This window comes from Heptranchias perlo, chromosome 3 (genome assembly GCF_035084215.1).
Source record: "Heptranchias perlo isolate sHepPer1 chromosome 3, sHepPer1.hap1, whole genome shotgun sequence".
In the NCBI taxonomy this organism is placed as follows: Eukaryota; Metazoa; Chordata; class Chondrichthyes; order Hexanchiformes; family Hexanchidae; genus Heptranchias; species Heptranchias perlo.
This window is the reverse complement of record NC_090327.1, coordinates 31155046-31169136: the sequence shown is the minus strand read 5'-3', so window position 1 is coordinate 31169136 and position 14091 is coordinate 31155046. Positions and strand designations below refer to the sequence as shown.

General features: G+C 44.0%; 1 protein-coding gene across 1 annotated transcript in view; it reads left to right on the top strand.

The window, feature by feature from the left end:
- The first annotated feature begins 236 nt into the window (after positions 1-236).
- The window catches only part of tg (thyroglobulin), a 419486-nt gene continuing 405631 nt past the window's right edge, over positions 237-14091 (top strand). The window contains exons 1-5 of the mRNA XM_067976982.1: positions 237-243; positions 1169-1274; positions 2290-2387; positions 4784-4987; positions 7619-7778. Coding sequence (XP_067833083.1) covers positions 237-243; positions 1169-1274; positions 2290-2387; positions 4784-4987; positions 7619-7778 — 575 coding nt within the window. The remainder of the gene's footprint in view (positions 244-1168; positions 1275-2289; positions 2388-4783; positions 4988-7618; positions 7779-14091) is intronic.

Sequence of the window (14091 nt, the reverse complement as noted above, 5' to 3'; positions counted from 1 at the left end):
TAGGATTGCAACGGGATCTTGATAAATTGGGCCAGTGGGCCGATGAATGGCAGATGGAGTTTAATTTAGATAAATGTGAGGTGATGCATTTTGGTAGATCGAATCGGGCCAGGACCTACTCCGTTAATGGTAGGGCGTTGGGGAGAGTTATAGAACAAAGAGATCTAGGAGTACAGATTCATAGCTCCTTCAAAGTGGAGTCACAGGTGGATAGGGTGGTGAAGAAGGCATTCAGCATGCTTGGTTTCATTGGTCAGAACATTGAATGCAGGAGTTGGGATGTCTTGTTGAAGTTGTACAGGGCATTGGTGAGGCCACACTTGGAGTACTGTGTACAGTTCTGGTCACCCTATTATAGAAAGGATATTATTAAACTAGAAAGAGTACAGAAAAGATTTACTAGGATGCTACCGGGACTTGATGGTTTGACTTACAGGGAGAGGTTAGACAGACTGGGACTTTATTCCCTGGAGAGTAGGAGGTTAAGGGGTGATCTTATAGAAGTCTATAAAATAATGAGGGGCATAGATAAGGTCGATAGTCAAAATCTTTTCCCAAAGGTAGGGGAGTCTATAACGAGGGGGCACAGATTTAAGGTGAGAGGGGAGAGATACAAAAGGATCCAGAGGGGCAATTTTTTCACTCAAAGGGTGGTGAGTGTCTGGAACGAGCTGCCAGAGGCAGTAGTAGAGGCGGGTACAATTTTGTCTTTTAAAAAGCATTTGGACAGTTACATGGGTAAGATGGGTATCGAGGGATATGGGCCAAGTGCAGGCAATTGGGACTAGCTTAGTGGTATAAACTGGGCGACATGGACATGTTGGGCCGAAGGGCCTGTTTCCATGTTGTAACTTCTATGATTCTATGATTCTATGATTCTATCTACAAGCTGCCACTTGGTGACATTGTTTGAAAGTACAAAGTAAGCTTCCATATGTATGCCAACATCCTGCTCTACCCCGCTGCCTCCTCCATTGAGCCAAAGGTTCAACATGTATTCTGTTTATAATTTTTTTTATTATTCATTCTCGGGATGGGGTCGTCGCTGGCAAGGCTGGCATTTATTGCTAGGTTTATCTCAATATAAACCATCATGTGCCTACAATGTTCCCTCATTATATTCCTCTTGATTCTTTTTGAGTTGATTCTTAACTGTGCTGTACTGTAGAATACCAACAGGAGTCCCAGCATCTGAGCTCCTGTGAGCTGAAGAGAGGAGCCTCCCAGAAGAATGACATCTATATTCCCCAATGTACCCAGGATGGCAAGTACAGGTAAAAGTAAAAACATTTTACCATGTTTATTTCTAACATATGAGCTGGAATACAAAGAGCTGGGGAAAGGACGTTTGGATACTCAGTCCGGTTCTGTTTAGTTCAGACCCTGTCCATTCACAGAACTCAAGTTTGGCCATTATTAAGGGCAGTTTGAATCATTGTTTTTTTTGTAAATCCATTGTGAAAAAGAGAATGGTAAAAGAGGAGATGGGTCCATTGAAGCCAGTTTAAGGTTTGACAGTAGTTTGCTTTGGTCTTTTCAGAGCAAAAGGAGGATACATAGCAGAGGTACAGGGAAGACTCTCTAGTGAATCTATAGTGAACTTGAAGAACTTACAAGCTTTAGTGCAAATAGAAAATTTGTAATAGGTAAAATAATGGGATTAAAACCAATTTCCAAGCCCAAATGGTTTCCATCCTAAGATATCAAAAAGAATACTCAAGAAAGTTGAGGAAGCATTAGTTGGATTCTTCTGAAGCTCGCTTCTTTCAGGGATAGTACCAGAGGATTGTAAGGAAGCAAAGATTACACCTTTATTCAAAATAGAAGGAAGGGACAAACCAGGTAACTATGACCCAGTGAATTTAGAATCATCGAAGTTTACAGGACAAAAGTGAAAGCATTCATTGGGTGTTAACACCACACTAACGATCAAGGAGTGAAAATGATAAAATCTGAGATATACACATCGGTCCTGAAATTGTGAGACTCTGCCCCTGATGTGGAGGTTCTCTCACCCGGATCGAAGAGCTAGAAAATCAACTATGGAGGTCAGTGGGCCGGATTCATGGGGCTTCCAATTTTCCAGGTATGAAAGTAAGAGCTTCTCTAACTTGACCTGCTGACCTTCACACCAGACTTTTCGATCTGTGCTTTGGTCAAGTGAGACTTCATGCCGGCAGCGGAGTCTGACAATTTCGGGGCTATCCTTCCCTGTCCATTATTCCATGACTTTGCAATATGTGAACGTTTGCTTATGTCACGGTTTTAATAACATGCTACTTGATACAGGAATGTGCAGTGCATAAAGGGTGGACAATCCTGCTGGTGTGTCAACAATGAGGGCGATGTGGTGTCAGGTAGCAATCAAACCAAGCCAGCAACTGTCTGTAAGTATATGGGCGCACTCAGAATAATCACCAGTCACGGGAATAATAACGATTCATTTTCCCTTCCTCTTTGGGGGGACCCCCTGCAAGTATGGACACACTCCTGGAAATCCCCTGCAACTTTAATACACTCCCAGATTTCCCCTGCAAATATTGTAGCTTTTTAACGCTTTTTTATTTCTGTCTATCTAACATTTAAACTGTGTTCCCCAACCCTCTGGTATTTGAACTCTTCACCATAGTGAGTAATTTGCCTGGGATCAACTTTGTTGCATTCTTGAAGAGAGGCTTCTAAACTTTTCTGTGTGGTGGGGCAACCTGGAAATACTGGTACAATTTCAGCAAGTATGACACACTCCCAGGGACCTCCCTACAAATATTGACACGCGCCCAAGGGCCCCCTACAAGTATCGATACACTGCCAGGGACATTCTGCAAATATTGACACAATCCCGGAGATCCCCTGCAAATATTGACACATTCCTGGAGACCCCTTGCAATTATTGACACGTTCCCGAAGGCCCCCTGCAAGTATTGACATAATCCCGGAGACACCTTGCAAATATTGACACAATCCCGGAGACACCTTGCAATTATTGACACACTCCTGGAGACCCCTTGCAATTATTGACACACTTCTAGAGACCCCCTGCAAGTATTGACACACGACTGGGGGCTCCCTGCAAGTATTGACACACTCCTGGAGACCCTTGCAAGTATTGATGCACTCCCAGAGACCCCTTGCAAGTATTGATGCACTTCCAGAGACCACCTGCAAGTACTGGCACACTCCCAGAGACCCCCTGTAGATATTGAAACACTGCCGGGGACCCCCTGCAGATATTGAAACACTCCCGGAGACCCCCTGCAAGTACTGACACACTCCCGGAGACCCCCTGTAGAGATTGAAACACTCTCGGAGACCCCCTGCAAGTACTGACACACTCCCGGAGACCCCCTGTAGATATTGAAACACTCTCGGAGACCCCCTGCAATTACTGACACACTCCCGGAGACCCCCTGTAGAGATTGAAACACTCTCGGAGACCCCCTGCAAGTACTGACACACTCCCGGAGACCCCCTGTAGATATTGAAACACTCCCGGAGACCCCCTGCAAGTACTGACACACTCCCGGAGACCCCCTGTAGATATTGAAACACTCCCGGAGACCCCCTGCAAGTATTGAAACATTCCCGGGGACCCCCTGCAAGTATTGAAACACTCCCGGGGACCCCCTGTAGATATTGAAACACTCCCGGAGACCCCCTGCAAATATTGAAACACTACCGGGGACCCCCTGCAAGTATTGAAACACTCCCGGAGACCCCCTGCAAGTATTGAAACATTCCCGGGGACTCCCTGCAAGTATTGAAACACTCCCGGAGACCCCCTGCAAATATTGAAACACTACCGGGGACCCCCTGCAAGTATTGAAACACTCCCGGAGACCCCCTGCAAGTATTGAAACATTCCCGGGGACCCCCTGCAAGTATTGAAACATTCCCAGGGACCCCCTGCAAGTATTGAAACACTCCCGGGGACTCCCTGAAAGTATTGAAGCACTCTCGGGGACCCCTGTCCTCATTTCCGAAAGGCAGTTTGTGCTCCCCATAGGAAAGCATTTACTATTGTTGCTGAAAACATTTAATATGAGTACATACCAACAGAAATAATGTCAACCAATAGAGAACAATGGAGAAATCTGATGATGATGGACAGAAATCTAATGATCAGAGGGCCCCTCTCGCTGAAAAGCTCCAGCCAACCCCCAAATTCCAGGATTCGGGTCTTAAAATGAACAGGAAGGTTTAGAATTTATAACGGCTCCCAATATTGCTCTTTAAAGAATATTTGGAGTCTTCTTCTTTAAAGTGGTCAGACATTTATTTTCAATGATGACAAAGATAAATGTTAAAGATCCACTTGATTAGATTCCATACTGTAACTCGCTCCCAGGTAACCATTAATTTACGTATAAACCATCCGAACCCCTCGATTAGATTCCAGCCTGTAACTCACTCCCAGGTAACCATTAATTTACATATAAACCATCCGACCCCTCGATTAGATTCCACATTGTAACTCACTCCCAGGTATGCATTATTCTTTTTATAAACCATCTGAAACCCTTGATTAGATTCCAGCCTGTAACGCACTCCCAAGTAACCATTAATTTAAATATAAACCATCAGAAACCCTTCAATTAGATTCTAGCCTGTAACACACTCCCAGGTATGCATTATTTTATATATAAACCCTTTGAAACCCTTGATTAGATTCCAGCTTGTAACTCACTTGTGATGACTGTGGTTGTTACTGTTCATGGTTTCCATTTCCCTCAATGTAATAATTTTACTTCAGTTACCACATTGTCCATTCTTGGTTTCTCTGCAGGCTTGTCCTTCTGCCAGCTCCATCGCCAGCAGGTTCTGGTGAGTGGATATGTAAATAGCAGCAGTACCTCCTATATCCCACAATGCACTCAGGCAGGGGAGTACAATATTGTGCAGTGTGACACTGACCCTGGACGGTGCTGGTGTGTCGACAGTGATGGGATGGAGATTTATGGAACTCGTCAAAACAAGCCCCCAGCACACTGTAAGTATTTATATTTTACTTCAAAAAAAGCTTTTTCCTTGTTTATGAGGGGAGAAGAATTCAAAATATATATATATAATTTTCCCTCCAATTTTTTCCCATTCTCTCCCGAAGACGCTGACTCCTGCTGGGATATGGTTAGACAGAAGCATTCTGGTACATTACCCCAGTGGGTTAATCTTTAGGCATGAGATGCTCAGGCGCCTTGCAGCTGGGGTCTCTTGAGAGCAGTCAGTGGCCCGGAACCATGGCCGAGTTTTCCACTGCCTAAACCCATGGGAGTTGAAGTCAATGGTAGTGTGGCAACCGCTGCCCTGGTGGGCTCAGCTAGCACAGCACAGACTGGAAATCAAACGTGAGACTGTGGAGATTAGTGCCATAACACGGCGTGTGTTGGCCCAAAAAAGCCATGACAAGGAGGGGGTACAATGGGGGTGGAGGAGCCCTAGAATCACATGGCATCTCTTCATTAGACAGGTGGAAGCATTGCACAGTGCAAACATCATAGGTCAATTGATGCATGGATTTCATCTTCTGTTAAAAGTATAGAACATTGATGGTTTTAATGTTTGCTCACCCGAGTGAGGGACTGTAGTGTGTGGCATCTCCTAGGGTTATCAATCCTCCAGGATTATCCTCGAGTCTCTAGGAATTAAAGATTAATCTCCTGGACACTGCAGCGAGTAACCTGGGAGAAAAATCACAGGGGCATTTAAAAAAATGGTGCATTTTTTTTCATTTCTTTGAACACTTTTGTTTATTAGTTATAAAAATATTGGAGATGGGGAAAAAAAGTTGTTTGCCTGACAGTCAAGAATCATCCAATTGGGTAATGAAGACTGTTCGCTTTCCAATTGGTGTGGGAACATAAGAACATAAGAAATAGGAGCAGGAGTAGGCCATAGGGTCTCTCGAGCCTGCTCCGCCATTCAATAAGATCATGGCTGATCTTCTACCTCAACTCCATTTTCTCGCCCGATCTCCATATCCTTTGATTCCCTTAGTGACCAAAGATCCATCGATCTCAGTCTTGAATATACTCAACGACTGAGCATCCACAGCCCTCTGGGTAGAGAATTCCAAAGATTCACAACCCTCTGAGTGAAGAAATTTTTCCTCATCTTGGTCCTAAATGGCTGACCCCTTATCTTGAGACTACGACCTCTAGTTCTAGACCCTCCGGCCAGGGGGAAAAGCCTCTCAGCATCGACCCTGTCAAGCCCTTTAAGAATTTTAAACATTTCAATGAGATCACCTCTCATTTTTCTAAACTCCAGAGAATATAGGCCCATTCTACTGAATCTATCCTCACAGGACAACCCTCTCATCCCAGGAATCAATCTAGTGAACCTTCGTTCACCCCCTCTAAGGCAAGTATATCCTTCTTTAGGTAGGAAGACCAAAATTGTACACAGTACTCCAGATGTGGTCTCACCAGAGCCCTATATAAATGCAGCAAAACCTCCTTACTCTTATACTCCAACCCCCTTGCAATAAAGGCCAACATATCATTTGCTTTCCTAATTGCTTGCTGTACCTGCATGTTAACTTCCTGTGATTTGAGTACAAGGACAACCAAGTCCCTTTAAATATCAACATTTACTAGTCTCTCACATTTTAAAAAATATTCTGCTTTTCTATTCTTCTTACCAAAGTGGATAATTTCACATTTCCCCACATTATACTCCATCTACCACCTTCTCGCCCCCTCTCTTAACCTGCCTCTACCCCTTTGCAGACTCTTTGCAGGAAGACAGTGTGATATGAGGATGGATGTGTTGGGTGACCAATGGCAGGAGTGTGGGTGCTGAGCGGTTGGAGACAGGAGATCATGTGATGAGACCTCCAGGCATATGCCCAATCAGAGTTGGCAACCCTAGCTCCACCTCATAAAATTACCTCAGATTTGGGAATAAATGGTATTGTCACTCAAAGGAGCCAGGGGATGTCTAGTGAAATTTTTTTTTATTATTCATTAATGGGATGTGGGCGTCGCTGGCGAGGCCAGCATTTATTGCACATCCCTAATTGCCCTTGAGAAGGTGGTGGTGAAATGAGGCAAAACATGGCAAATGGATGGTCAGTGGGGGAGGGGAAGAGCTCTTTTGAGGTTTAGGTTAAGGCACGTTATGTGACTTTTGTTGCTAAATTCATTTAATAACAATTGAGAAATAAATACTGCAGAGCTTCAAAATATTCATTCATCAGCCCTTTCAATATGCTGGCCTTCAGCTGTCAATCAGACAAACACTTCCAGGTTAGAAGAAACAGAAAACTTCTTGTACTTAATTATGGATACAAAATTACACCAATACTGATACAGTTGAGTAGAAGGAGCTTTGATGTAAATCTAACCCACCGTGTACTCACCCTATACATGATCCCTCTTTATTGAACTGATATGACTAACATGGAGAGTGGGTGGGTGGGGGTGGCGGTGGAATCTTTGCAAGGTTCCGTTCCCAGCTCAGAGTCTCGCTAACAGTGAGCAGGCATCGGGAAATCAGGGCTATGGTGTTATAGCCCTGTCTAGACACCACTAGTGAGACTGCGAATTGGGAGGGAAGCCTCTCAGAATTACTCAGATGAAGTTTTTATTTTGTTAACCATGTCATTTTGTACCTAATAAAGGTCCCACAAGCTGTGAAGTTCGAGACCGGCGAATTCTTCATGGTGCTGATGTGAAGTCACCACCCCAGTGTTCCACAGAAGGAAGGTTTCTACCCGTCCAGTGCAGGTTTGTCAACACAACGGACATGATGGTCTTCGACTTGATCGATAACTTCAACAGGTAAGAGAGAGGAAACGTAGCTTAATTAAAATGAGGATGTTCAGGAGTAAAAATGGGAAACGCTGCGAATACACAGTAGGTCCTCAGCATCTGAGTAAACAAAGGTTAACGTTTGGAGGGTGGACCCCAGCTGGGAATTTCCTTGGAGCTGCTTCCATCCCGTCACCAATGATTCACTCGAGGTGCAGCACAAACCGGGGTGTTGGCCCCACTTCCAGCAAAGTTGCGACGGCAGAGCAGGAGCAGCTTGAGGAAATTCCTGGCACCTGGGTGGGAACTAGGTTCTGTTAACAAACCTATCGCTGAAACATCAGCCTATCTTTTTGCTTCTTAAAGGTTGTCAAGGCCTTGGAGAAGGTGCAGAGGAGATCTATCAGAATGGCACCATAGATGAGAGACTTCAGTTTTGTGGAGAGTCTAGGGAAGCTGGGATTATTCTCCTTAGAGCAGAGAAGGTTAAGGGATTTAATAGAGGTGTTCAAAATTATGAAGTGTTTTGATAGAGTAAAAAAGGAGAAACATTCTACTGACAGGAGGGTCAGGTAACCAAAGGACACAGATTTAAGATAATTGGCATAAGAAACGAGGGGAGATGAGGAAAACTTTCTTTACGCAACGAGTTCATAAGATCATAAGATCATAAGAAATAGGAGCAGGAGTAGGCCATATGGCCCCTCGAGCCTGCTCTGCCATTTAATAAGATCATGGCTGATCTTTGACCTCAACTCCACTTTCCCGCCCGATCCCCATATCCTTTGATTCCCTTAGAGCCCAAAAATCTATCAACCTCAGTCTTGAATATACTCAATGACTGAGCACCCACAGCCCTCAAGGGTAGAGAATTCCAAAGATTCACCACCCTCTGAGTGAAGAAATTCCTCCTCATCTCAGTCTTAAATCGCCCACCCCTTATCCTGAGACTAGGCCCCCTAGTCCTAGACTCTCCAGCCAGAGGAAACAGCCTTTCTGCATGAACCCTGTCAAGCCCTCTAAGAATTTTATACGTTTCAATGAGATCACTTCTCATTCTTCTAAACTCCAGAGAATATAGGCCCATTCTACTCAATCTCTCCTCATAGGACAACCCTTTCATCCCAGGAATCAATCTAGTGAACCTTCGTTGCACCGCCTCTAAGCCAAGTATATCCTTCCTTAGGTAAGGAGACCAAAACTGTACACAGTACTCCAGGTGTGGTTTCACCAAAGCTGTGTACAATTGTAGCAAGACTTCCTTACTGTTGTACTCCAAACCCCTTGCAATAAAGGCCAATATGCTATTTGCCTTCCTAATTGCTTGCTGTACCTGCATGTTAACTTTATGTGTTTTGTGGACAAGGACATCCAAATCTCTCTGAACACCAATATTTAATAGTTTCTCACGATTGAAAAAATATTCTGTTTTCTTATTCTTTCTACCAAAGTGAATGACCTCACATTTCCCTACATCACCTTCTTGTCCACTCACTTAACCTGTCTATATCCCTTTGCAGACTTTTGTGTCTTCCTCACAGCTTACTTTCCCACCGAGCTTTGTATCATCAGCAAACTTTGATACATTACACTCGGTCCCTTCATCTAAGTCATTAGTATAGATTGTAAATAATGAGGCCCAAACACTGATCCTTGTGGCAACCCAATAGTTACAGCCAGCCAACCTGAAAATGACCTGTTTATTTCCACTCTCTATTTTCTGTCCGTTAGCCAATCCTCTATTCATGCTAATATATTACCCCCAACTCCATGAGCCGTTATCTTGTGTAACAACCTTTTGTGTGGCACCTTATCAAATGCCTTTTGAAAATCCAAATATACTACATTCACTGGTTCACCTTTATCTTGTTGTTGTAATCTGGAATGCACTGCCTAAAAGGGTGGTGGAAGCAGATTCAATAATAACTTTCAAAAGTGAATTGGATATATATTTGAAAAGGAAAAATTTGCAGGGCTATGGGGAGTGCGACTAATTGGCTAGCTCTTTCAAAAAGCCGGCACAGGCGCGATGGGCCAAATGGCCTCCTTCTGTGCTGTACGATCCTATGATTCTTTGATTCTATTATTCTATTCTATGAACTGTTAATACTTGCTTTTAAATCTGTTATCTGTCATTAAAAGAGACTATGGCAATTCAGGTCTTTAAAATGCTGAGGAACTTGAATGATAAAAGCAAGATATGCATCTTAAGCTGTGAACACTGAACTGAAGGATATGTGTTCAGAATGATCAGATCTCACACAAGTTTAGAAGTTCCTTTGGGGGAGGGTGCTTAATGCCTCCATTGCTGTTGACATTGTGAATTCCTCTGTGAAGATCTCTTCTATTTCTAGTGAAGCCATAAACATGTAAAAGGGGACATTTGTGATTTCAGTGAAATTATTGAAGAGAGGAGATCTTTATGACGATATTTAGTGCACGGGAGAAGCTCTTGCCCCTGAGAAGTGGACACACGGATCAAACTCCCTGCCTAAGCAAGTTGAGTTTGAGACAATCAATTCCTTCAAAATGGAACTGCATACAGCAACAACAACTTGCATTTCTATAGCACCTTTAACGTAGTAAAACATCCCAAGGCGCTTCACAGGAGCGTTATCAGATAAAATTTGACACCAAGCCACACAAGGAGATAGTAGGACAGGTGACTGAAAGCTTGGTCAAAGAGGTAGGTTTTAAGGAGCGTCTTGAAGGAGGAGAGAGAGGAAGAGAGGCAGAGAGGTTTAGGGAGGGAATTCCAGTACTTGGGGCCTAGACAGCTGAAGGCACGGTCACCAATGGTGGGCCAAATTGGGGATGCGCAAGAGGCCAGAATTGGAGGAACGCAAAGTTCTTGGTGGGTTGTAGGGCTGGAGGAGGTTACCGTGATTGGGAAAGGCCATAGAGGGATTTGGACACAGGATGAAAATTTTTAATTTGAGGCTTTGCTGGACTGGGAGCCAATGTAGGTCAGTGAGTGCAGTGGTAATGAGAGAATGAGAATTGGTGCAAGTTAGGATATGAGCAGCAGAGTTTTCGATGAGCTTAAGTTTAGGGAGGGTGGAATATGGGAGGCTGTCCAGGAGAGCATTGGAATAGTCGAGCCTGGAGGTGACAAAGGCATGGACAATGATTTCAGCAGCAGATGGGCTGAGGCAAGGGTAGTAATGCACGAGACGTATCTCGTCGGGAAGGGGATTTATGGCACTAAAAGGTTGAATGGAATGGAAGGGAAAACGAGGTAAATCAGGAAGTAGCAATTAATGGATACCGAGCTTTAGTTGTAAAGTCCGGAAGGTTGTGGGAGGAAGAGAAGATTGCTGGAGATAAGGAATTCCACAATTTAGAGGTCCTGAGAAAGATTGCATTAGAGTAGGAGACGTTGCGATAAGTCTTGATTTCAACACAATGAGGATGCAGGGAGGACAAATAGTGTGTTGGTTCCTCTAGCATTCCTCTAGCTTGTTGTCTGATAGGTGATCCCTCTCTCACCTTCGACCTCTCTCAATCACACTCTTTCTTGTCTCTATTTTACCAGTTCTGTGGTCAGTGCAGCTCTGAGCTTTCCTCCCTTGTTAGTCTGAAGCTCTACATAAGCCGACCTATACATCCTCATTGTGTTGAAATCAAGACTTATCGCGTCATCTCCAACTCCATTTTATTCTCTCCCAGGAACTCGGACCCATAGAATTTGTTACCTCCCTCAATCCTCCCTTCTTCCTTCAATTCCCAAGCTTTTAAAACTCAAGATTAGAGTCACCTAATTACTACTTCCTAATTTGCCTCATCCTCTGTTATTCTTTGCAACCTTGTTGGTATCTTCCCCATACTTTCTCAATCGAGGAAAGAAATGTTTGACTGAATATTGGCAGGCTCCTCACACACAGAGGGCATCACAACTGAACCTGATCCCGCCATCTTCCAACCTCTATGTACACATGCTTTCCAGCAAGAGCCATTGGAGAGCAATCAGGAGGAGCAGGAACAATGACTGATTTTCCTATTCCCCTCCCAAGCCCATCATTTTCAAACTTTTTATTCGTGGTCGAAGTGACCCTACTGCACTGGTGAACTGAATATCGACATAAAAGATACAAACATCTTCTTACTCCTTCGCCACGTAGAACACATTATAGGAAAGATGTGATTGCACTAGAGAGGGAACAGAGGAGATTTACAAGGATGTTTTCAGGGAGAATTTTAGCTATGAGAACAGATTGGATAGACTGGGGTTGTTTTCTTTGGAACAAAGGAGGCTGTTGGGAGATTTAATTGAGATGTATAAAATTATGATGGGACTAGATAGAGTGGTTAGGGAGGACCTATTTCCCTTAGCAGAGAGGTCAATAACCAGGGGATGTAGATTTAAAGTAATTGGTAGAGAGATTAGAGGGGAGCTGAGGAGAAATGTTTTCACCCAGATGATGGTGGGGGTCTGGAACTCACTGCCTGAAAGGGTGGTAGAGGCGGAAACCCTCAACACATTTAAAAAGTACTTGGATATGCATTTGAAGTGCAGTAACCTACAGGGCTATGGACCAAGAGCTGGAAAGTGGGATTAAACTGGATAGCTCTTTTTCGGCCGGCACAGACACGATGGGCAAATGGCCTCCTTCTGTGCCGTAAATTTCTATGACTCTATGACTCTAAATACATATCGAAAACAGTGCACCATAAAGCTAAAATTACAGCTGCTGTTATATATCTCTCCACCAGGGGGAGATGTGCAATTATTTTTGGAAGATCAAGCACAGGACAAAACCAGTCTTAAGGACATGGTGTAATCTGGAAGAGGGCAGCTGATCCATGTCAGACCAGTCTGCTGCACAGAGGGTTTATATTTATACAGTTGCGGGGTCCACTGTGCTATAAGTATGTCTGAAGTCCATGTCTATTCCACATTGCAATAAAACTATAGCAGCATCTATGAGCAGATCCCATAAAGAGGAAACTAGGTGTGAATAAGTACTTTAGGATAAAGCACTTTCTCCCAATATAATGGCAATAATAAAATTGACGTCTGACTCTGAATTTTCTCCCCTCTTATCTTGGTCCATACAAGGATAGGGTGCTACTGGCAAAGTCTGCCCTTTTCCAGCTTGCCAAGTGGTCATTTTTTTATATATATGGGCCTAGTTGTTGGTGTCGGCTGGGCTGTTTGACCATGGTGGGTATTACAATCGAGCCGAATCTTCTCTCAATCAGACTTCCAATTTTAGCAATTTCCAGCATGGGCCACTGGATGGCGGTCAAGATCGAGAACCTTAGTTGATTTGTTGTCCCTTCTCTAAGCTGGCGATCCTTAGCGCTGCCCTAGCTGAGATCTGCTAACTCAGGACAAGCCATGGAATAAACCAGGGGGCTTTTGAATTAAGAACCACACTAGGCAATAGATTTACTAGTTGAACCACATGATGGGTAAGGAGTCTCTACAGTCCTTTGAAAGGGAACTTGACAAGAGGAGAGGACATTCCAGGTAATAAGGGGTGAGTTCCTCATTAGCTGGGATGGTGAGGATCATCATATTCCCCTGGGGCTTGCTTGATTGCCTTCAGGACTCGGAGAGGAATCTCCCAGAGTTTTTCTTGAATCGGTTGCAGGGTCGTTGTGTGGTCAGGGGATGGGTGAACAGTATACGAGGTTACACTGTTGTCTTGACAGTATGGGCTTGATGGGCTCATGCTCTTTTCCCGACCCTGTTTTGATCTCATAATCCAGGCTGGCACTTCAGTGTAGTACTGAGGGAGAGACGTTAAATGGGTATGTTAAACCGAGGCCCCGTCTGCCCTCTCAGGTGGACGTAAAAGGTCCCTTGGCACTATTCAAAGAAGAGCGGGATAGTTCTCCCGGTGTCCTGGCCAATATTTATCCCTCAACTAACACCTAAAACAGATGATCTAATCATTATTTAATTGTGGTTTACGGGACCTTTGTGTGTGCAAATTGGCTGCTGCGATTCCTACATTACAACAGTGACTACACTTCAAAAGTATTCCACTGGCTGTAAAGCACTTAGGGACATTCTAAGATCATGAAAGCAGCTATATAAATGCAAGTTCTTTCTTTTCTTTTCTCTGTCTTGGGCCTTCTCTCACAGCTGGGAGCTGCTCTGATGACAAAGGTCATGAACATGACTGGATGTGGAGTCCATGCACGTGTAGATTCCGGGTGAGGATGGGATTGAGCTTTGCCAAGGTGCCTCCTACGGTCAGCCAGCCTGGCGATATTCAAGAAAGAAAGAACTTACAATTATATAGCACATTTCACGACCTCAGGATGTCCCTGCTTTGCAGCCAATAAAGTACTTTCGTAGTATAGTCACAGTTGTAATGTAGGAAAAGTGGCA